At 39.2% G+C, this 23176-nt stretch overlaps 1 protein-coding gene across 1 annotated transcript in view; it reads right to left on the bottom strand.

Moving 5' to 3' along the window:
• Window positions 1-23176, bottom strand: part of TMEM132D (transmembrane protein 132D) — a 266793-nt gene that overhangs the window by 197441 nt on the left and 46176 nt on the right. The window contains exon 2 of the mRNA XM_074921479.1: window positions 5173-6061. Coding sequence (XP_074777580.1) covers window positions 5173-6061 — 889 coding nt within the window. The remainder of the gene's footprint in view (window positions 1-5172; window positions 6062-23176) is intronic.

The raw sequence follows: 23176 nt of genomic DNA on the forward strand, positions 1-23176 counted from the left end.
CAGCAGCCTGCAAAAAGATGACAAAACAGTCTCTGGGACTGCAAAGGCTGCATGTCCAGGGCTAGTGAGTGTTAAGGGACTTTGAGGTTTGCCTTTGATCACAGAGGCATGGCTGTGGGCTCTACAGCAGCTTTCTTTGGGCTAGGATGTACAACACTATTTGTGCCCCCGCACACAACCCTCCCATACGGCCAGTGACAAAGAATACAATGAATAATTAATTTGCATTCAAAAGGAGAGAAAATAATAGGATAAAGAGCACAGGACATTCAGTCGCTTGTATTATAAACGCATTTAATACTGCCTCACTGAGAAGATATAATTGCTCGTTGCTTGTATACAGTAGGTCATCTTCAAATAAATCTTGATATTAGCAGTGATAAAATCGCTGCAGAAAGGTTGAGTGACTTGGCCAAGAACAAAGAGGAAAAAAGTGTGTGAATTAAGCTGAGAAATCAGTCACTTGAGCTCAGTGCTCCAGTCCAAGTTACAACCTGGTGCTTACAGCACTATTCCAATATTTATCCATCATTTACGTATTATCTCCTTCCTTCCTTTCCTCTAACCCTCACACTCATACAGAGTCAAGAAAAATATTTTTAATTTCTCTAGTTCATTAAAAAACAAAACCTAGACCTTGGCCCTTATGGTCCAACTCTTTCACAAAATTAAAAACAGTCCATCAGTTTCACATTCACTGCTCTAAATCTTCCACTGTGCAGAACAGCAGTATGAGGGAAAAAAACAACAGTTACCTTTCCCTATATATTTCAGTATTCAGCAGTTCCTAGAGGGTTCTCCTTGGAGACAATTTCTTATTAGAAAGGGAATAGGGTTTATTCTAAACATAACTGTTTTGAAACAAAAAATATTCAGTAGTGATGAGTAATTTCTGACTTTTGGTTGTTTTGCATGGCTGTTTCTTCTTTTTTGACCTGTATATCCTATATTTTCCATCTGTTCAAGCCATGATTTCCAGTCCACTGGAGCAAAAGCAATGGTAAAAGCATTTTGCCAGCAGCCCTTGGCCTCACTTTATGAATACAGTTCCAAATCTTGCTGCCAGTCAAGGTACAGCTTCTAAAAATAAAGGACTGTTTCAAAATAAAAATTAATACAATTTTCTTATAAAAGAGTTATATTGGGGGGGTGTGTCGGGGGAAGAAAAGGGCCCTTTCCTTTATCAGAGAGGAAATTAGAGTGAGAAGAGATCAAATAGATGAGCACATGCTGGTCTGACTGATATTTACAATATAGGAGCAGAAACCATAAAGATCAATAGCCATTAGAGTGTCCAACAGCCACCAGCACACCACTTTCTGTCCTGAGGAGTGGTACCACAATCAGAGGACACAGCATTCCCACCACTGCCAGGCTAGAGAAGGGGAAAGGAAAAGGAGGGAAATTAATGGACTTGCTTAAAGCCACCCTGGATGCTGACGGATTACTGAGTACCGAATCTGTGTGTGGAAGAAGAAATCTGATGTCTTGATTCATTATATGACAACGGCTGGCAGTGGTAGGCATATTTGCCTCTCATTAACCAGATGCAACTAATACTCACAGAATTCATTTATGGTCTTCACAAACTAAGGACCTAGCAAAGTTTTCCCTACACCCTTGGGATTCTCTTCCAAACCTTGGAACCTCAAAGCTGGAAACAGCCAGGAGTTTGTTAGAGCTAAATTCTGCTTCTGAAGTGGTCTGTTGAAAATCAGTCTGGTAAAACAAGGCACCCTGAAACACATCACTTCGTCTATAGCCCTTAGAAGTAATCCGACCACATAGTGGCTTTTAGTGTGCAATCCCATGTTTACCCCATCTAGTTTACATTGCATAACAGACACAGGTTTCTTCATCTAGAAATACAAAAAGTGACCATCAATTGGTGAAAATCCATACATTGTACGGGAAAAAGGGATCATTTGGAAAATACAGAGGGGCCTTCTGTGTGACAGCTGAGGCCAGAGACTGCTCTTCCTCTCCCCAAACTGCAGGGTTTTTCCTTAGACTCATCATTTCTCTCTGAGGAGACAAGGTCTGTTATCCTTTCCTATGTATTATGATCGATCATTTTACTGACTATTTACATGAATGGGTCATTTCTGCTCCTTTTTGCTCCATCTCAACTGACAGGATGGAGGATCGTTTACATATCTGTTCATGCTCTCCTATTTACATGTGCTAACAGGATGAAGTTTCTTTCAGTCTACGCTGACTCAATGTCTGTACCTTTACAAACCAAGAGAATTTAAAGTTTTAGAGACTTAACTGAACCAGGTCACAGAAGAGGTCTCTGATGACTTTTATACAATGCCAGCTGGAGAGTCTGTTCTGAAATCAGAACAGGCAGCATATCACAAATGCAGTCTTTTGTTTAGTTGACCATGTCAAAAAAGAACATATATAGTATAATCATAGAATGGTTTGGGTTGGAATTTAATTATGGATAATGGATACACTAGACTGACATGCAAGACTTCCAATCCTGAAATAGGGCCTTATTTCAGTCGAAGGCTACTTCAATATCTAATCACTTAGAGTGACATTTACTCCTAAAGAGAAGGCCATGAAAGAGGCATTAGCATCTTGTCTGACACTGGTATTACAGGAGATCCCAACATAAAACAAGAATTTAAGTCAAAGCATTTAATAAAGCTCAATTTTTTACTCTTACCTGGTAGTTGCTTTTTCCCTTACAGCAGAAGATACATAAAAATTAGCAACCATCAAAAACTGAATTAGCTGTGTACATGTCACGGAAGGATGAATACAGAAAATAGATACAACAATTCTGACCAAGAAAACAACCAAACAAAAGCTTAGACATGCTGTAGTTAGGATCAAAGACAGACAGGCAATGGTGCTTTAGAAGCAGAGTGGAACAGATACACAACTACTCTGATACTGCAGCATATTATAGTCTTCAAGCCAGTTACTGTTAGAAAATCAGGTTGAGAGAAATCAAAACTTGTGGAAGTGACATGAGTAAACAGCAAGCTGTTACAGAAGTTTATGTTTTTAAAAGGTAGCAGCAAACACATTTTTGAAGAAAAAAAATGCCACATTTTTCATTTCAAGCTGGTATTTGCTATCTATTTTTAGCCTATTTTTTGTGGTTTATGATACCTTAGATCTCAAAATAAAGAGCTAAAATTCAAACACGCCATTCCCTTTTTGTTCCAGAAAATTAATTTTAGAAGCATTCATTTAAAAGTTCAGGTGTTCTGTTTTCACTCTAATTTAAACACAGCAAGATTTTTGAAAATTTTATAAACCTACATATAGTATAATTATCACGGTTATAGCTAGCTCTACTTTTAACTGATCACAGCTCATGGAAATATAAATGCTTTGAAGTCAGATTTCTAAGACCCTGCATTTACAGAGTAAAAACAATGAATGGGTTTTACCCTAATTCTTTCTTAGATACAAAAGGTTTTTAATGTTTATATTTAAACCAATTTTCATATGTAGTAGAAGTTTCCATACACGTCTGAAGTAATATCCCTTTAAAATCATTAGTATAGAGGAAAATAGAAAGGCATCCCTGAACACTTACTATGAGGAACTCAGATTGTCTGTCTTGAAATCAGTCAGTAAACAACTTAAAACTTAGGCAGATTGACTCAGGGAAGGAAAACCTGATACAGTAAGTAGAGCAGACATCCTACCAGTGTTTGCCCTCTGCCCAATGAAGAGGAAATAACTGTCCTCAAGTAAGCAACTAAGTGCTGTGGTTATTCCGTTTATATATGATACACTTGCAAAGGAAAAATGACCCGATTTTATGGCAAACCACTTCCCCCAGAAATCCCACACAAATCTTGTGGAGGGAGGGGAAGAAAAAAATGAGAATGACTGGTTTAAGCCCTTACTACTCAGGTCAGTGGAGTCAAATCTGACTTACTCCTTACTCCAGTATGAGGTATACATCCACGTACAACAGTGTTGCTTTTACAGCTTTGTGCCATTTTAATAACAGCCCTGAATCATATCTAGGCGACTTTAGCCAGAGACTTGGGAGTTTCAGATGTATAACCACCAGAGAAAGCAGAATATTTTCTCTCGAGTCGTGATTTCTTAGGTGAAGGAACCAAGCATCTCTAGTGCTCAGCACAGCTGTTGACTATGGTGCATCTGCGACATTTCTAAGAGCAGAGAGTTCACTGCTCCCTCTCATGATGAGCCTCCTCTTTTGGAGGGATGTTTTGTGAGCTTTGGCACCAATGGTCATTTCTAGGACAAAGGCCCAAGATAAATTAGTCTTAATCGAGAAGCCAGAGTATGACATTTACCTCCAGTTCTAAAGAGCTGGCACAAGTAATGGGTAAGAGATAAAAGAATAAAATCAGCTCTACACACACCCATCTTCCATATGCCTGCCACACAACCCTACTTTATGCACTGGAACACAGAGTTGCAAACTTGAAAAGAAAAGCCAACTGGACAGTCTCACTTGTATGCCATGCATATCTGCTCTCAGTTTGCCACAGTACAGCCTGATACTCTTCGCTGCTTTCTTGTATTATTTTGGTGGTTATAGTGAGCTTCCCATCATAATACCCCAATCCTGGGACAAAGTAAATGCAGCACTGGACGCTACATTCAAAAAACAACCACAACCACCATCAAGTATCTTTCATTTTCAGAAATGGTTTTGGTGTATCTATAATACTTAGGAACCTCAAACATCCTGTAAAACAGAACCAGACTTGCAACAAGTTGGGGAGAGATGTTTAAGCATATAAATCCTACTTAGATGCCTAATTCTTGCTCACTTCCTATAAATACCTTTGTGGATTTGAGCTTTACTAATCTGAACATGAGTTCAATGAGAGATTAGGAGAGCTGCAAACTCCAGCTCAGGAGACATTAAATGTTATCTCCTATTAGCACATAGGTAGATCCCAGCTCTACTCTTTCAATTTTTATAAGTACTCAAAGGACAACTTCAAGAAAAGGCCTTTCTCACGCAGAGATCATGTCTCAGACAATTCATACAATATTAGACAGAACAATAGGAGAAATGTTGAGTCAACCAACTGCAATACAATTTCTGTAGAGTAGCAATTCAAGGACTGTTAGGCAATTTATACACGAGAAAGTGACTCCCCATACCAAGAGCAGAGAAACAGGATAAGGTACCAAAGAAACACAAAACAGCCTTACCTCAGTGTGAACTGATCTTCTGTTGAATTTTTAGCAACAGATACAAGGAAAGTCAAAACGTCACCTTGCTTGACAGTCTTTGGTGCATACTGGATGGCAATATTATTATCCAATCTCATTTCATTTAAAGAAGGGCCAGCATGTGTCTGGTAAAGGAAAACACTTCCAATCCTCTGCAAGGGAGGTCCCGACTCATCAATGTCGTTGCGCCCTGGTCGGATCCCATTACTTTTCCTGACATCTTCCTTGGTACATTCCCCTTTCTCATCTCCTGGTTGTATGGCGTAGTAAAGCTCCACAGGACTCCCTTCAGACTGATCCATTGTTTTTTTTCGGCCAGCAACAACCGTGGGGGGGTTAAACCAGCTTGGCAGGAGCTCCAGCTCTGCCACACACAACCCCAGATCCCCTTGCAACCTGCAGCTGCCCCTGACTTCCCGCGTCTCTCGGAAGGCAAAGACCCGCAGGCAGGGCAGCTGTTCCGTGGTGCTGTAGTCATCCCAGTCCCTGCCCACGATGTAGAACAGGACCTGGACTTTGGGCTTGCTCAGGTAAATTTTGTCACTCATTATGAAGGCCTTAAGTTTCCAATTAAAGGAGAACTTGTTAGTAGATCCGAATGGATTTGAAGACAACATTAAGTCCTGGGGCACTACTTGTTCAATGGAAAAAGGTCCATAGCTGGCATTTAACACAGGTGGCCTCTTGGATTTGTAGATCAGAAAGGATTCCACTCGGGACTGCAAGCTAGAATTCCTCATAATATCCTGGTTGGCTTCCTTAAGAAAGAAGGAAACATCCGCATTGTGGATACGATAGGTCACAGGCAAGTAAGTTGGCAGTAAAGAAAATCTCTGTATACTCTCCAGGATCCCTCGACTCTCAGCCACTGTTAAAAGGAAAGGAGAGTTTAAAAGATCAGATCTTCAAGTCATACTGTGATATAACCTCGCTGACTTTACTGAGGGGATTGACAGTGGTGTAGCTGGTATGAGTGGAAACAGCATCATCAATCCATGCAGAAGTAGCCTAGGTAGATGTTGATTTATCTAGTTAGCTTGGAAAACAATAGGTTATGATATGTTCTACATGGCAGCTAGATTAAAAGAAGTAGCTTGTGTAGGTTTACGCATGCCAAAGGTCACATCTTCACTTGCAGTATACATTTATTATCAAAGAGCAAAATTACCCAGTCAGAATCTGCAACATAAGATCAGTGCAGAGGCACATTTAAAAAGGAATTTGTTCACTAAAGCAAGGTGCACCTGTACAGGAAACTAATGCAATGATTTTACATCAGATGCTGCACATGGACCACTTAGAGTTCACTTCAACCTTCTTTTCAGCACTCTAAAGCAATATATGGAATTTAAGTGGTTTTCTGCACAAGGCTGAATTTCACCTTAAGAATAGTTAGCACAATAACCATTTACACAAAAGCTCCTTTACAACACTCTAGTACTAGAGGATTTCAAAAGGAACTTTATTTGCATCCAATTTATAGTCCCTTCTATTTCATTTCATCTATGAAAAGAGGGTTTCTTCTGTAAATAACTGCCGGGATTCACGGCACTGTTGTTGCCTAACCCTACTTTGTTCCCTAATACAACTGCATTATCTGTAGGTTGTACATCACTGCACACTGAAAGAACATTTTCAATGACACTGAGCCTCTCTTACTGCAAGATATCTATTTTAACTCGTGCCATCAAGCAATTACCTGAGGCAGGCTATCATATTAAAGAATAAGCTCTCCATCCTTTCTAGGAACTGTCAGTCCCAAAGAGCAGAGACATGCACTGTTAAAAAAACACAAATACAAATACAGTATGACCTTTGCTGTTTGAATACCTGACCTTTATGCTTATGTCTTCACACCCTAATTGTGAAATAAATAGCTGCTTTTTTTTTTTTTTTTTTCTCCACAGCAAATGCTAATCCTTACCCTTATCCAGAACAGTGACACAGGGTTACCACAGCTGGCATTCAAAGGCAACCCGGTTTCCCAAGCTCTAGTCAACACATGCTTTATTAATCCTTATCTTTTGTTTGGTGCCCAACCTAAATATTTATTTGCTTATCAAGTACTGCTGTGGCCTAAACTGGTGTCAGTTACTCCTAACCACCAATCTACCATTCATGTACTGCAATTCACTGCAAATCCTAGAACAGGACAGAAGATACTTGTTATCTTCAAATCCTATGGGAAGGTATTATTAGTTCCTAAAAACTTCTGGTTTCAGACCTCAAGTGTTCACCAAAAACAGTCTGGAAACTGCCTCTTACAGTAACAGCCCATGGGTAGATAACCTGAAAGGGGAATTTGCCTTTGCAGGAGAGGAAGCCACTCTGATGCTAGCTATAACCAGCACATCCATCGAGGCCCCTCCACAACAAAGCACTTAATGCAGATCTCATTCTGCCACAGACTTTGGACAATCTCAGACAAGTCACTTTTCCCGTGCTGCTGTTCTGTGTCCAACAAATAAAGGTATTACTATTTATTTACCCTCACCCTTTGTCTGTGTAGACTGTAAACACAACAGACTTGCTTTACTATTTATATAAGAGCATCACCTACAATAGTAAGGCTGTGATCTCAGCTAGGGTCTCCAGTCACGAACGTAATGCAAAACAATAAACCGGAGCAAAGACCTTTCTATATAAAAAAGCAAAAGCAACTAGCTATTAAAAAAAAAAAGAAACATGAACAAAAAAACCCAACAAACCAAAACACAAACAAACCCTAGATAAGGGTAGGCATCATTCAGCTGTAAAACAGAAGAAAAAAATCTCAGAATGAAAGAGGCCGGGAAGAAAGGATGGCAGAGACGAGTTGCACCGTTTTGGAAATCTTTCTCTCCATCTTCGAAAACTGAAATTCCTCTCCCAATAAACAATTAAAATAAAACTTTACTTTTAAAAGTTTAATTAATGTCAACTCTTAAACCCTGCCTGGAATTAGAATTAAATTCCATCTGAAGAATCAGGAAAATGGCCTCAGCACACATCGTCATTCAAGACCGTAAATTGCAACAGCAATAAAAGACTGAAGTCCCATGATCCCTAGAGGTGGAAAACTCAACTTAGATCTTGTTGGAATTTAGAGGAAGTCACACCCAAGGCTTTTCTGCTTGTTTTTAATCAAGAGTAAACTGCAGAGTTTCTTCGCATGCAAAAACACCCTTTATTTTAGCCTTGGTCTTTTCAGCATTCAGCTCCCACTCTCTCTCCAAATATTCATTGAGAGCAGATGAAGTTTTTAAAGACCTTTTTCTAGATAATCCCCCAACAAAGATTTCTAACAACTCTAAATGGCTTTGCTAGTACTTAGAGTTGCAGGGATGCATCTCTCCCATCCAGCCCTAAGGCGAAATCTGTTCTGCTGTTGTACTCCTCAGATCACCCAGCCCATAACACGGTTCCTCCATCTAATGTCCCATTTATAAATTCCACACTCATTTTGTACTCCTCCCAACAGCTTGGCAAAGCACCATTAAACACAGTGAGGCATCGAGGAGGCAACTCAGAGAGAGCAAAAATGCTCAGGGTATTCAATTTTTTATTTCCCTTATTTTGATTGCAGCTCCCTCCCTTGCATTCCACAGGGAGAAGTACATTATTTTTATATTAAAACTAACAGAGTGTTTCGCCTCATAATTTTTTAATCATTTATTTTAGTGCTTAATTATCTAAGGGATTAAAAATCTTTCCTCTGTATTCCCCATCTCCACAGGACAATGTTCCTCAGAGTTTGTAAATCGACGACTCTTCGGAATAGAAGAGCAACACAAATTTAAAAAAAAAAAACAAACAAAACAACAACAGAAGTGAACTGCCTATTAAAGAAAGGAAACAATCTCACCAGACAGAGCAATGTCCACTGGTTTTTAAATTTTTGGGCAATGGCAAACTGGTCTGCTTGCTGTTGCACTTCCCCCTACCATCAAGCTGCGGACGTTCACTGAATACGAATTGGCTTATGCTGGAAGCTGACAGCAGCTTTCCAAACAGCCAAAGGCCAAAAATTCAAACAATTTTACACTTTTATCTGGGGAGAGTTATAATCAGTACAAACAGAAAAAAATTTTCAAAAAACTACACTGAGCTCTGCAGTACCATCTGGATTTTGACCGTGAAAGTTTATTAAGTATTCTGAAGGATAGGAAATTAAAAACAAAAACAACTATCGGCATCCTTAATTGCAACCATGATTATTTTTACAAAAATTATGCATGTTTTTACAAAGGAAGAATTGCAGAAGCTTGCAATTGTGTGTTATTGGGTGAGACCCAGCATAAAAGTGAAGTTTCAAAGACTTAAAGACACATCATCTACCCTAAGTATTACATCAGATCTATACCATCACAATCAAAATTCCACAGGGATAACCCACCTGAATAAATAAGACAAGAATCACATCGTGAATCTCTCAGTTTAAATATGTCAAAGAACATAAAGGATGGGTAACTGAAGTGCTGTTAAGGAAACAACATCAAGACAAAAACCACACGGTTAAATCTGGGAACTGCAATGACTGTACCGCTATATCTGAAGGCTTCCCTGCATGGGGAACTTGACAGCAGAATAACCAAGTGCAAGAGCGCAGCACGTTAACTAGCCTTACTAGTTCTCTGTGGGAATGTACGGTGCAGAGTACATCATACTCTGTGTTACTAGAAAAAGCAGTGGTACCAGATTAAAACAAACCTGGAGGAGTTTAATCTATCTGTATAAGGATGGATTCCTACGATCCATAGAGATTCACTCAACTTCGAATTGATTAGCTGTGGCAAGCTGTAAAATCAGTTTCTCTTAGGCTGAGATACTGCAGAGGAAAAAACAGGTTTTTCCAGAGGACCACAACAGGTGATGCCTCACAGCGCTACTGAGTCTCGAGAGGCTGACCCTCGACTGGAGTAAACTGCTCCACTGCCAGGTCTGGTGAAGACAATCTACTGCAGCTGCAGAGTGGTGTTACAGCATTCTGGATTCAGGAGATGATCCCCAACAGTTTGAGGCAAAGCAATAAAATCTAATTTGACGCTGTGCTTATGCCAGGAGCTATTATTTCTCAATCCCTAACAACTACGTCTGTATTTGACCTCTCATGCTGTGAATGGTTTGTTGAGGATTTCAATCAGTGGCCACCTGGGAAGAGATGCTGTAGCAGGGTGGTTTTCTTTCCTCTCTCTTTAGTAAAGCTTCCCCTGACTGACACTGTTTAAAAACTACTTGTCATTGATGGAAGAAGCAAATTCTTTGCAGGTCAGTGAATTTGAAAAAATCCGAGAAAAAGGCAGCATATGCAGTCTCCTCCCGCACAGCCAAAGCTTGTCCATATGATATATCCCTGAACATGACATTGTAAACATGCTGCATTTACCTTCCTAAAGGTCATACTGCTTTCTTCATTAGGCTATTAATTTTGTGTTGCAGTGTGGCTAAAAATCTTAAATCTTTATTTCTTTAGTATCATGTAACAGCAGCTCTCAGTCAATGACAAAACCACTATTCATAGCTCAGTTTTACTGCAAAGTTATTGACCATGGCTTCAGAAAATTGAAGAAATCTGCCAGACCACTAACTTCATTCTATATTGTCAAATCCTTGGGACTTCATTGCCCTAACAGTTACTTTATTTTAAAAACCATTCAATCCACGATCATCCAGCATTCACGAGAAATAAAGCACTCCTCCAATCAATTAGATAATGCTAATATTAAAAAAATAATAATAATTGCCTTTTGCTTGTAGATACAAGGGAACAACTTCTTAGGAAAGTTACCTTACCAGCTGCATGCTCAGACTGGTAATGCAATAGATGAAGTTTGTTGCTCTATCTTGGGGATTGAGATAAGTGGTTCTTTTCAGTCTGGCCAGAAATTTTACCTTTTTAGATAGTTTCAGCTGTTCTCATTGAATCTTCTGAACGCTTTTGCTCTCCTAGGTTTGTTATGCACCGGATTATATTTTTTTTAGCCAAAAGCTCTAGAAAAAAAGTTTGTAGTGTGATCTATTTCCAGATCTGGAAACTACTGTCTCAGGGATGACTGTTCCAATAAAACGCCATGCTTGCTTCTGGAAAATTAAGACATTTCAGTCTTAACCTATTTAAGCGGTTGAGCCCACTAACATTCAACAGCGGGGCAGTTTAAAGCTAAGCTATAAACAATAGTGAACACCATCCCCAGGTGGATCTCAGGCAGTTCTTAACAGAGGGATGACCTACTCTGCCAGTGTATGTCACTTACTACTATGGACAGAGTCAATTAAGAAAGACACACGAGTATCTTAGGATCATTTCCATCTTACAGGATTTGTTGGTTGGTTGTCTTGTTCCTTCCTTAGGTTCAAGCATCCTTCTGCACAGCCCTCACACATGAATAGACAAAACTGAAGCTTTCCAGGGATGACCTAGTGTGTCCCCTCTTTTGCCAGTCTTGCAGCAGCTTCAACTTGCTTAAAACAATTAGTACTGCATTTTCAAGCTTTTGATTAAGTGCTATGCTTTACTGAGAACAGCTTTCTGACACCGTGACAAACTGATGGGAGGTTTTGACCTCAGACAGAAAGAAAGGCAATACAAGCTCTGTGGCAGTTGCTCACTTTGCTTGTTTGAAAGCAGTGAAGTTGTTCATCGGTTACACTTTGCAGTGGTGCTTGACAGAAATCCAGAGGGAGGGGGCTCTGGAGGTACAGAACAACACAGCGCAACAGGCTGTGAAGAGCACCAACACCTTAGATGCATTGGAGAGCAACAGATGAAACCCACAGGAAGAAACACACTGTTCCCTGTGATCAAAAACCTGCAAACCCACCTACAAGCTTACTGCAGATGATTTTCTTTGAAACAATTTTCACCCAGCTACGCACCTATCTGTGCAGTAACAGAGTCAGGAAAGTATTTTAATGACTTGATGCCATAAACACGTGAATCTATCCCACAGATATCCACACTGAAAACTGTATACCAGAGTTAGTCCCTGACAAGAAATTAAACCAAAAGCTGCAAGATTAATTTTCTGTTAGGTTATACTATATTATATGGATTCAAAAGTGAACTTCTTGATATCTGGTGGACAGGACAGCTTTCTTCCCTACTTAACATCTCATTTTAGCATTCATTCTGGGAATTTATTTATATTATTACATCTTTATTACTTCTGTGACCGGAAGCCTTAACTGAAATCAGACTTCATCAGAAGGAGCTATATGTGCCTGAAAGAATCTACAATTCAAGTTAATAGATAAGATTTTAAGAACTGGAAATTGATGCCAAAATAGTGATGGGATTTACCAAAAGCCATAAAGCCAGCATGCATTCAGGGCTAGAAACCAGTCATAAATCACCGATTCCTCTCTGTAGTCAGCATTAGATATGAACGTTTCAAAAATATTTTCAACAGCTATTTTTTGATAAAAACTGGTAATCTAAGGGGGGTTGAGGACTATATCAGGCAGATTTTCCTGTAGTCTTCCACTACTTTGTCACATCAACCAAAAAAATAAAACTCTTATTCAACATCTCTGCCACAAACAGATAACTGAAGAAGCTGAGCCATCACATCTCTAGCACAGAGATACAGCCTGACGGTGAGCTCCTGCCTACATTTCACAAGAACAGTGCCACAGGTTAGTTTTCCTATCCTGGATATGACCTATTTCTTACAACTAAATATTACCTTACGAAGACATTGTTGCACATAAAAATGCTCAGTGATCACCTTATTCTCTACACAACTGTGTAACACAAAGCTGAAATGACTGACGTGTTACTCTCACCATTCACACTGGAGCACTGATTTCCCATCATTCTTCGCCTACTTGCTTGGAAGCGGAGTATCAGCGTCTATCTTCCATACCAGTACAGAAATAAAAGAATCCAGCCTATCCGGCAGCAGGAACCCTAATCTTTCCTCCTAGTCTTGTCATTCCATTAGAGAACAGTTTCCAAAAAAATCTCATGCTTTTGGTAACAAACACCATCATTCTAAAGGGCAAGTCCAACAGAACAGCAATAAGACTAAATCAATGTGTCACAAATAGGAAAACAAAAATAGAACCCTGGAACCCAAGAGTCATGCATTTATCTCTAACAAATTAAAAAGAAAAATGGATTCAAAGCCAAAAGTCACCAATTTGCTTTTAAGCCCTTTCCTTGTTAGCATTTCAGACTGCTCTGCCTGCTTCACTTTATAACATTCCCTGTAACCGTTTCAACCTTGGAAAATTATCATTATTCTCCGAGAACAATGCTGTTCCCAAGCTGCCAACATCACCCTCTTTCCCCAAGTTATTACATTCTTGTTCCAGTTCTACATCTCTGTGCTGAGCTTGCTACAAAGCAAGGGAAAGATTATTGGAACATCAAGGCCACTGACTATGTCGAAGAGATTCTTTGTAAAAAGGTGACTCCTCATTTCTTGTAAGAGAATTCTGAAGAATTTGGAGTATTGTTAAAGTGTGCAACACACAAAAAGTGACAGTCACAAAGGAGATGCTAAATAAAGCAAATTAAACTTTGCACAGATGCAGACAAATCATTTGTACCATCATTTCTAAGAGGAATACACACTTGCAAACCATTCCTTTTTATGAAAACTATCAAGCGTTGCTACTGCAGTCAGAAACAGGACACATTTTTAAGTGCTGAGTCCTGCAAGTAAGGAAGTACTCTGATACAACGTGCCTAAATTTCATGAGAATATTCCTGTGCAGAGATAAGTCAGTTAATGCTTTGCTGAAATAGAGGCTGGACTGCTTTGCAAGAGGCAATAGTACCGTGTGCCCATCAAAGGACACCTTAGCCACTTCTGCTTCTGTGTTATCAATCCTGCTAGATTGCTCCTTGTAGTCCATCTTGCAATTTCTCTATTAACTCCACAAAGAAATTTCCATGACCTGAGTGGGAAAAGAAAACCTTCTAATGAAATACAGTACAAAATTCATCCCAGAAGGGTCTCCAAATACAATGCTAAATCAGAAAAGAAATCCTTCTTGCAGAGCAATCCTCAATTAAGAATCTACTCCATCTTTAGTGGTGTTTACCTTCTGGCCCACCTCCAAGAATTGTCACTCAAGGGTTTCAAGGACCCTGGCTCAAGCTTCCTATTTTACCAAAAGGGAGGCAGTAAATCTGGATGATAGACTTTGTACCTACTCTCACCATATCCCAGGAGCAAGTACACACTGTCAAGTGGGTGACTGGACCATTTAAATGCTGTGACCATGACAGTGCTATTTATGTTGGCAATGAGATGTTACTAGACCACAATGACCTTTATTATACAGTCTCTCCACACAGAATCTTTCACACAGCAACTCTAAGTTTGATTTTACAGAAAAATTTAGAAGTTTTAAACGGTCAGAAAATGGTCTTCTAGAAAGGGAGCTCTGGTTCCATCAGACAAAGCAACTGGCACCACAGAAACAATCCTCAGTCTTAACATGAGCCACTATCTGATCCTTCAAAAGCAGGGCAATAAACTAAAACTAAAATGAATTTATCTATTTCACAGGCCTGTCTGTCAGGAACTCCTTGTGGACTGCCATAAATGATGTCTGAAAGTTGAATCATGACATCAACGGATTTCCATGTCTGTGTCTGGAGTGAGAGCAGGCATCTGATCTTGGCATGTACAACCTTATATGCATGACTCCGAGGATCGTTAGAGGTCATAGATGCATCCAGCACTTTTCATACTTCAACTGTTATTTAACCTGATGGGTTTATAAGTGCTCAACCTTGATACACTCTCAGGGATGCAGACTGTACTCCCAGTTCCTGTGTCAATCCAGGAATTCCAGTTGCCTTAATGTGCCTGATTACCAGCCAGATAGGTCTTTTGACAATAGTCCTGTAGTCTGAGGACACAATATTTTCTCTGAATATCCCATTTTACTGAAGTTTGAAGAAACTTTTGTAAATTAATCATTGATCTCAGGACAGACTACACCTCATCATTCATTAGGAGGAGAGAGATGAACAATCCTGAAGTTATTTTATTATTCACATTGACAGACAGATAAAGAAATCACTTAAATAAAAGGGCCACAGAGGAACACATACACCTTTATATTACCAAGTGATACAAAAATGATCAGAGAAATATCATATAACAAAGGCAAGCTCCCACCAGAAAAGGCAGCAAAGTAATAATTACAGAGAAAAGTATTAAGATAAAAGGATATGGCACCGTTTCACACAAGATCTGATGTCAGCCCCAACATGAAAGGGCAAAGCAGTGATGGGCACCACAAAGTTTACAGTAAGAAAAACCAGGAAAAAAAAGCTCAAACTCACAGTCATGTTAACTACTGGGGGATAGGGAAAGAGAGGCTAGGAAAATTTTTCTGACACTCCAGACGCAAAACATCAATAATCACACAGAGGGCTGTCCCCAATCCATCAACTGCATGTGATGCAAGGAATAAAAAATGTACTAGACATGATAAGATGCAGCACTCCCTTGAGTGTGTCATTGCTTACAGCAAACAGTGAGCTTTCATCACTAACTCACAGGGCCATCTTGACACACACCATCTCTTGGCCTTTCCTGCAATTTTGATGCATTTATTTAACGACCCATAAAGAGAGAGAATCTCTCTTTAATGAAAATAGTACTAGGCTAGGTGCCATCCACTCATGGCTCAAGGCACCCTAAAGGTGAAAGAAATAAGAGATAAGGGCTTCAATATCTAACATACTGAAAGATTTCTCAGGCTTTCAATGGCAACAGTTTGTGTTTCCCTCCCTGTTCTCCCTCCCCTTCTATGCCTCTGCTTGCAGAGAAAGGAAGAAATTATTAAGATTTCAAAGATTTAAAAAACAAAACCACACACACACCCCAAACCCAAAAAACCCCACAAACTTAGAAAGCTGAAATTCTTGCCAGGCGTATCTTAAGTACTATTTCTACCGTAATTATGTTTAGGAACCTATAAAAGGAAAGTAATTCTGGGTAGTGGGGGAGTGCAGAGCGCCAGGAGTTCAACACCTATGGTCAGATTCCTCATGAGACAGAAATACAGGACTGCGCATGGACCAGCCTTATACTGCTTAAACAGACTCCATTCAGACAATCAGAAGTTGATCAGATTCTGCCTCAAACGTCTGCAAAATTCCCCCTTCATTTTCTGCAAGGATACCAGGGACTGTGTGGAGACTGCAGTTCTGCTACCAGGCCACTACTGATGGGAGGAAAAAAATTCTAAGCATTAAATTAACACCTGACTCGGCAAAAGTAATAGGCCAGTTTCTACTGCTGGCCTTTTATGAGACAATCCATGTCTATATACCCTAATCCAATTCCAGGGGAATGTGAACTGCAGCACAAAAGCATTTGTGGCTGCTGGCTGATCATTCTCCCCCTCCAGAGTCTGGTTGGTTTTTTTTTAATTCATTTAAAATTTGTTAATCCATATCGTGCCTCTACATCTTGCTGTAGGCTCTGTGCCTAACAATGAATTTGTACAACCAACAATTACAATATTGATCTTCTATTGCTACATTCACTAACAAGATAAAAAGATATTTTTTTTATTCTTATTTAAATAACACCATAATGCTAGTATACACAGTAAGTTGCCAGGAATGTCAATAAAACTAACAATATTTCACTAAACACATACCCATTTTACATTCATTAAAGTGCAACTTAAAAATATTTGAGTGTGTTCTCGGAAGGAAATGAAGATATTAATGAGTATTTATCCCTGAAAGGTCTAGAAATTGGAGGGCACCATAGAATATATACATGTATATACACACATGGACAGATACAACCAAGAATCTGACTTTGGTAGCATGGAAAAGTGAGGTAATTAACACTGCTGCTTGGATATTTCTATTCTTCCCTGTGCTCTCTGGTATAGACACACTGTGAACATGGGAATAGTGTCCTGAATCCACAGGGTCCTCCTGCTTAGAAGATTCAGGGAACAAAGGTTTCATCCCGATCCTGAAAAGCTATTCTAAAATAACATGTACAGTCCAGATGTGTCAGCAACCACTAAGATATCTCACCAAGTTTCCCCAAATACAAAGGCTATACTTATTAATGGAGATGAGCAAGAAGCTTCTTGACGTGTTCTTATTAGCTTCTGAATCACAAGGTCGTCATCCTTCACAAGAAGTTTTCTCTTTGCTACAAGTTACATATGTAACCCTGACACATTCCTCATCCTTTTCATCGTCTTGTCAATTAAGTAGGAAGATAAGGTCTCTCAGAAAAATAATTTGCCTGAAAAAAGGGCACACAAACATCAGAATAACTAACCAGGCACTTCTTCAGGAGTCTTATTCTGACCATTGAATGACATCAGGCAGGACTGTAGCGTGCTTACAGATGCTCAGCTATCTCCAATAGCATCAGGCATGGTATCTTGTCTCTCTCTCATATGCCAGAGAGGAAAAATGAATCAGTTCTTTTTTTTTCTAAAGAAAGTTTTGCAGAGCTAATAACTAAAGCAGCTGTGTGCACAGCTAGCTATACTTCAGCTGCTTTAGCATCCCCAGGAACATCCATGACAATGCACTCCCAGATCGTGACTGAGCAGAAGAGATGATCCGGTCTCAAACTTGCAGCTAAGTGGTTCCTCTCTTCTCATTCCTCTTTCGCTTCCTCCCAGTTGCAAATTCATGCTCTCCCCACTAGCCAAATGGGGTGGTCATCTCTTCTTGCGGGTGAGATGACTCAACTCATCTAGATTTGCAGAAATAACCTAGTTTTCCCTGGCTCATTTTCTGGTGAATAAGCACATTGTATTGGCTCAGCAAGAGGCTGGCTGAGGTGCCGAGTGTGCGCGCAGGGGTGCAGAGTGACACACCAGAGCCCTGCTGTTGGAGAATGAGACCAATTCCTTGTGGTGGCAGGGGGCTGCTGGATCATTCCAGATTGTCTAGCAGTTCCTGAAGTCATCACCACACAGAAACCTGCATCAGTTTCTAGCCCTTGGTCACTCACAAATCTGAAGCTTGTTGCTTGCCCTTGCCTTAGCCCAGGCACAGTTAAGTCAACCACACTGTGGCAATAACAGGTTAGCATGGCGAATCCCTGAGCCTTTTTGAGAGACTACTACTCTGATTTTCCAGTGCAAAAGACACCACAAACTATGATTCTTTGGAGAGCACTGATTTATTTCCTTAGGAGTTAATTTTTCAACTTAATTTAGACCTTAAAGACACAAGTAGAATTTCACTGCAAGTCACCGACCAGGTCAAGTACTTCCAAATATTCACTAACACAACATATGCATCTTTCGGACTTAAAATACCTTTGGAAGTCTGACTTACTCTTCCACAGGGCTGTAAAGTATTATGTTTTAAAAACAAAGCCAGTTTGCAATTTGACAGTTTATTTTGTAATGCAATATTTTGCCTCTTTAGAAACATATTTTACAGATGGCATATTACTATACCTTCAAAGTTATTTCTGTTCTTGTTCTGGAAATAAACCAGTGTGCTGCTCTCTCAGCTTTCTCAATATTATAAAAGACAGAAGAGTTAAAAGGATTGAAATTATAATTTTATAGCCCTGTAATATTTTTTTCTCTACCCAGGCAAACTCCAAAGAACACAAACTCCTGAACTTATCTATTATACTATTCATTTAACTAAATCTAGGGAAAGTTCTTTGCTCATGAGAATCTCCAAAGTCTTATTCAGAAACCGATTCCACCTTTCCAAATCATCCTCTTCCTTCTCATATGTATTTAATGGTGATTTCTAGATAAGCTGATACTGATGGAGATGCTACAGTGTCTGACACTCTGTAAACACCTAAAAATAGAAAGATAAGTTAGAATTCTTTATTTTTTTTCTTCCTGACAAAGTCTCCAATGTTCTCTTTGGCACCTCTTTGGGAGTTTGTTCTGTCAATTTTGAGCCAGTTTCACATCTCCTCACAGATTCTAAAGGTCATATTAAAATCTGCCTCAGCTAAATACCTTGTTTTCTTGAAGCCTGACCAGAAATTGGAACATTATACCTGGGTGTCACAGTCAGAATCCTCTGAGGAGGATGCCATGAAACATGAAGCTGAGAACTCTGGCTATTTAATTGCAGGAAAGTTCCTCCTAGAGAATGTGGAGGATGTTTGAAATTCAGCAGCAATAAAGACTGCAGGGGAGCTGCACAAGAAGCACCAAGAGCTCAAGATTATTTTTCCCTACCCTGCAATTATCTTGGATACTTAAAAATCCCTACTACTTGGACATGAATAGTTTCGCGTTCTAGTCGGACTGAGAAGCTTTGAACAAAAGATTTCAGAAGCACTGGTAAAAAACATACAATAGAAAGCTCAGAAACAATAATCCTACATTTAAAACAAATTACAGATACACTTTCTGCAAAGCAGGTCTTCACACTTATAAAGAGCACAAACTGAAGTCCTTGTCATAGCAAGCTCCTAGAGGCCGGTTCTCTGAGCATTCAAAACAATTATCCTCATGAGAGTGCATATTTGCACATGTGAATCCATATGCACATTTGAAACAGTTTAATTATTTTTTAGTGTCTACATTTTTGCATAGTTAAGAGCAAACGCTACTGCAAGCAAGCATATTAAGTTGTATATATTAAATCTGCGCTAAATGGATTCTACAAATGTATAATTGACTGAGGCTTCACATCACAGCTTGTAAATAACAGACTAAAAGATGAATTTCTCTAATTGAATGTCTACAGAATAAAGAGCAGTATCTACTAGGAAGAGCAAGACAGATGGTAGGATTTGTCTGCAAGCAGAGAACCAGCAGAAAGGCATTACCTGATTTAAGTTGCATTTGGAACATGCACTGGCCACTGCATTTTATTCAGTAAGGGAATTTATAGAACTGATGCCACAGTTCAGTATATTCCACTCTAAATCTGTGTGAATAACTGATTTTTCAGCTGCCCAGCTAAACTAATCAAAACCCAAAAACAATTCTCTAAGGTCAATCCAAAGTGAAACTCCTTTTTTTCGCCCTATCACTACAAAACGGAAGCACAAAAAAACCCGAAGAAAGGATGTTACCCTTTAAGAGAAAAAAATTTAAAGCCTCCATCCATTCTTCTCAAATTCTACGTTACTTTCTGAATATTACTTTCGCAGAAAAGCTATTCTATGTCTCCATTTTAACCCACAGCCTTTCTACTAAACTGGCATGTAAAAGAGGTACTGGAATTTTTTAAATCTAATACATCATAATAAAGGTGGGTCATTTAAAGCTTGAGATTAGCCATTTGTAGGGAAGCATTCCTGAAAATACTAGCTACCCCTCGTTGTCCTACTTGGATAATAAGCAAATCACTGGATAAATGGAACAAACAGTTGAACAAATATTTCTGTCTAGTTACAATGATCCACAAATCACTATCAACTGTTCTGTTATTATGTAACAAATAAAAGGATTAAACCTGTATTTGGAAGACAACAAATATATAATTAAGACCAAACAGAAAAGTACCGGTTACTTAATCTATGTTACTATTCCTTGTTTTACAAATTAAGCTAAGGTGCTTTACACATCCATGCATCCAGTTTACAAATACTTGACCCCTTCCCTGGTCCCTGAAAAGTGGTTTAAGTTGATCAAACAAATCACAGAATGTACAGACATTTACTACCTGGCACTTTAGGAAATACCCAGGAATAAATCAACCAAGACAAACCACTGAAAGTGAAGGAAAGCAAAAGCATTCAAATGACATATTAAAAGTGTTCTCACAAACTACATATGGTTCACAGAGGTGCCACATATAAAATTTAAGACTTGAGGGCTTTAAAATGTATAAATAGCAAGTAGCATTACTGCTACTATAGTCATTGAAACTGAAGAACTTCTCATATCTTAAGTAATTTTGATACCTTACTATTCTACCTGAAGGAAGAAAAACAGATCAGATTCATTGGCGATATCCTGGGAGGACATACTTGTAAGAGGCAAAGAATCTCACATACTGTACATAAATAGGAGAAATGTTCCCAATTAAAAGTTCATCAGATAAAGTGCACACAGTTCCCCATGAGCATTAGCAGTGCCAGCAGACCATGTGCTAAAAAAGGTGTATAGCTGGACCTTTCAGGTTGATATGTCTTGGCTGCGTGTGCGTGCAGTTCCTTCCTCAGCACAAAACAACTAAATTCTGTCTAGTTGTTACTGCAATGCAAGCTAAAAAGGAAATATACCTGGAGCATCTGTGTTACTAGCATTTTTCTGCCTGTTGCTTCCCTAAATCATCTGAAATCCTTTATCACCTTGTACTGTGACCACACTAGGACCTACAGGCTTTCTGAAGAGCAGTTGGACACTGTAATTACCATCACCAGCACTCTCCTCTAAACATGGAGCAGGTAACTCCTGGAGGAGACTTTCCTGGAGTATGTGGGTATTTAAAATATGCTGTGAAGCAAAACCCTTCTCTCTCACACTAGCTAAACTAGCTAAAGATTTTAGATCAGTTTATCTGCACCATACCTGTGGCTTTGTTTCGGAAGGGGGGTGTTGTTTTCTTTGCTGTTGCTGCTTTTATTGTTTGTTTTCTAAAGTACTGATCCTGCCAGGGTGTTTCAAATTATTTGTATTTAAGAGAATGCACAACCATAATATAATCTTAATTTCAGATCTGCTTTCTGAGAAGAGGACTCTTCTCCTAACAGAGCACAATGTGAGCTCTGCTTAGGAACATGCATAATTCCATAGGCTGAATAACTGAAGGCAGCAATATATCACCTTTTTCATAGGTACAAAAAAAGTCAACTCCCACCCTTGTTCATGCAGAAATATCCCTTAGGGCTTATGCCCTCTGGTTTCTTTCAGTCTTTTTAAAAGGTCACAGTCTGACATTTCAACAGTGTTAGAAGTCATTGTCTTTCTTTCTATATGTGCATCCCTGCTTAAGCGTTATTCCCTTGTAGTCACAAGGCAACAAATTACATCTTTGTAAGAAGACTAGATCTGGTAACTACACTTAGAGACCAATTCAAAGTCAAGGCAGCTCAGCTGAAATAACGCTAGATGGAAAGGGGTTATGCATAAAGCCAACAATCCACAGGAAACATGAAATTAAAAAAGAAGATGCACCTATTTTTCCCCTACTTAGATTGAAAAACAAAATAAAAGATGAAGTCAGTCTCATTCAGAGACAAGAGCAGCTCCGCTCTTCTCTATAATAGGAAGTGGTACATTACTAGTTATTACTAATGCTTCAATTTAAATAGCTGAAATCTCATCTCTTCACTAAACCATAGACAAAAAAAAATTTAAAAAAAACACACAAAAACCCACCAACTTACTTCCTTTATATACACGATTTGCAACTCTTCCAGAACATGTTGTCCTTTCAAAGCTATTTTAACTGATGAGATCACTAGACAGCATGAGCTGTTCTTTAAACGAAAAGGGGAGCTGAGGGGAGGAACTCTGTATTTAATTAGAACCCACACCAGGGGAAGGTTTGGCTAATTGCATGACTTAGCAAAACCCCAAGGCTGCTCTAAGTTAAATTAGTTTGTGAGAGCTTTCTATAAGCTTTTATGCTCTTATAGTACTCAGAATACCACATGCTCTAGTAATGTCTTTCTTGACATCACCACCTGCCCAGAGTTATTAATCAAAAAATCTCCTATGAGAAAATTTGTTGCAAGTGTCTACATTCTCAGTGAAACACTCAAATAGTACTAAGCTGCCACAGCAACCAGAAAGTCAGGGAATCCCCTTACCTAATGCTTCTGAAAGCATTTCAATAGTTCTACCAGGGAATTGTTAGAGTTGTGGGGAGTTTTGCTTTTTATTTTTTGATTAAAGGAAAAATTGCAGAAAGGTTGTTCTCTGAAAATTTCTGCAGCTGTAATTAGGGAGTGTATCAAATATGTTCCCAATTAGCTTAATTGGTGTGCAGGCTGATTAAGACCTGAGTAGGAAAGGTTTCTCATCACTTGAGGGAGGGGAGAAAGAAGAAGTAAACCCCAAAAATTCTCATAAGCTTGATAAAAGGACCAGAGGAAGTATTTGACTG

Source organism: Athene noctua, chromosome 17, assembly GCF_965140245.1.
Source record: "Athene noctua chromosome 17, bAthNoc1.hap1.1, whole genome shotgun sequence".
Taxonomy (NCBI): Eukaryota; Metazoa; Chordata; class Aves; order Strigiformes; family Strigidae; genus Athene; species Athene noctua.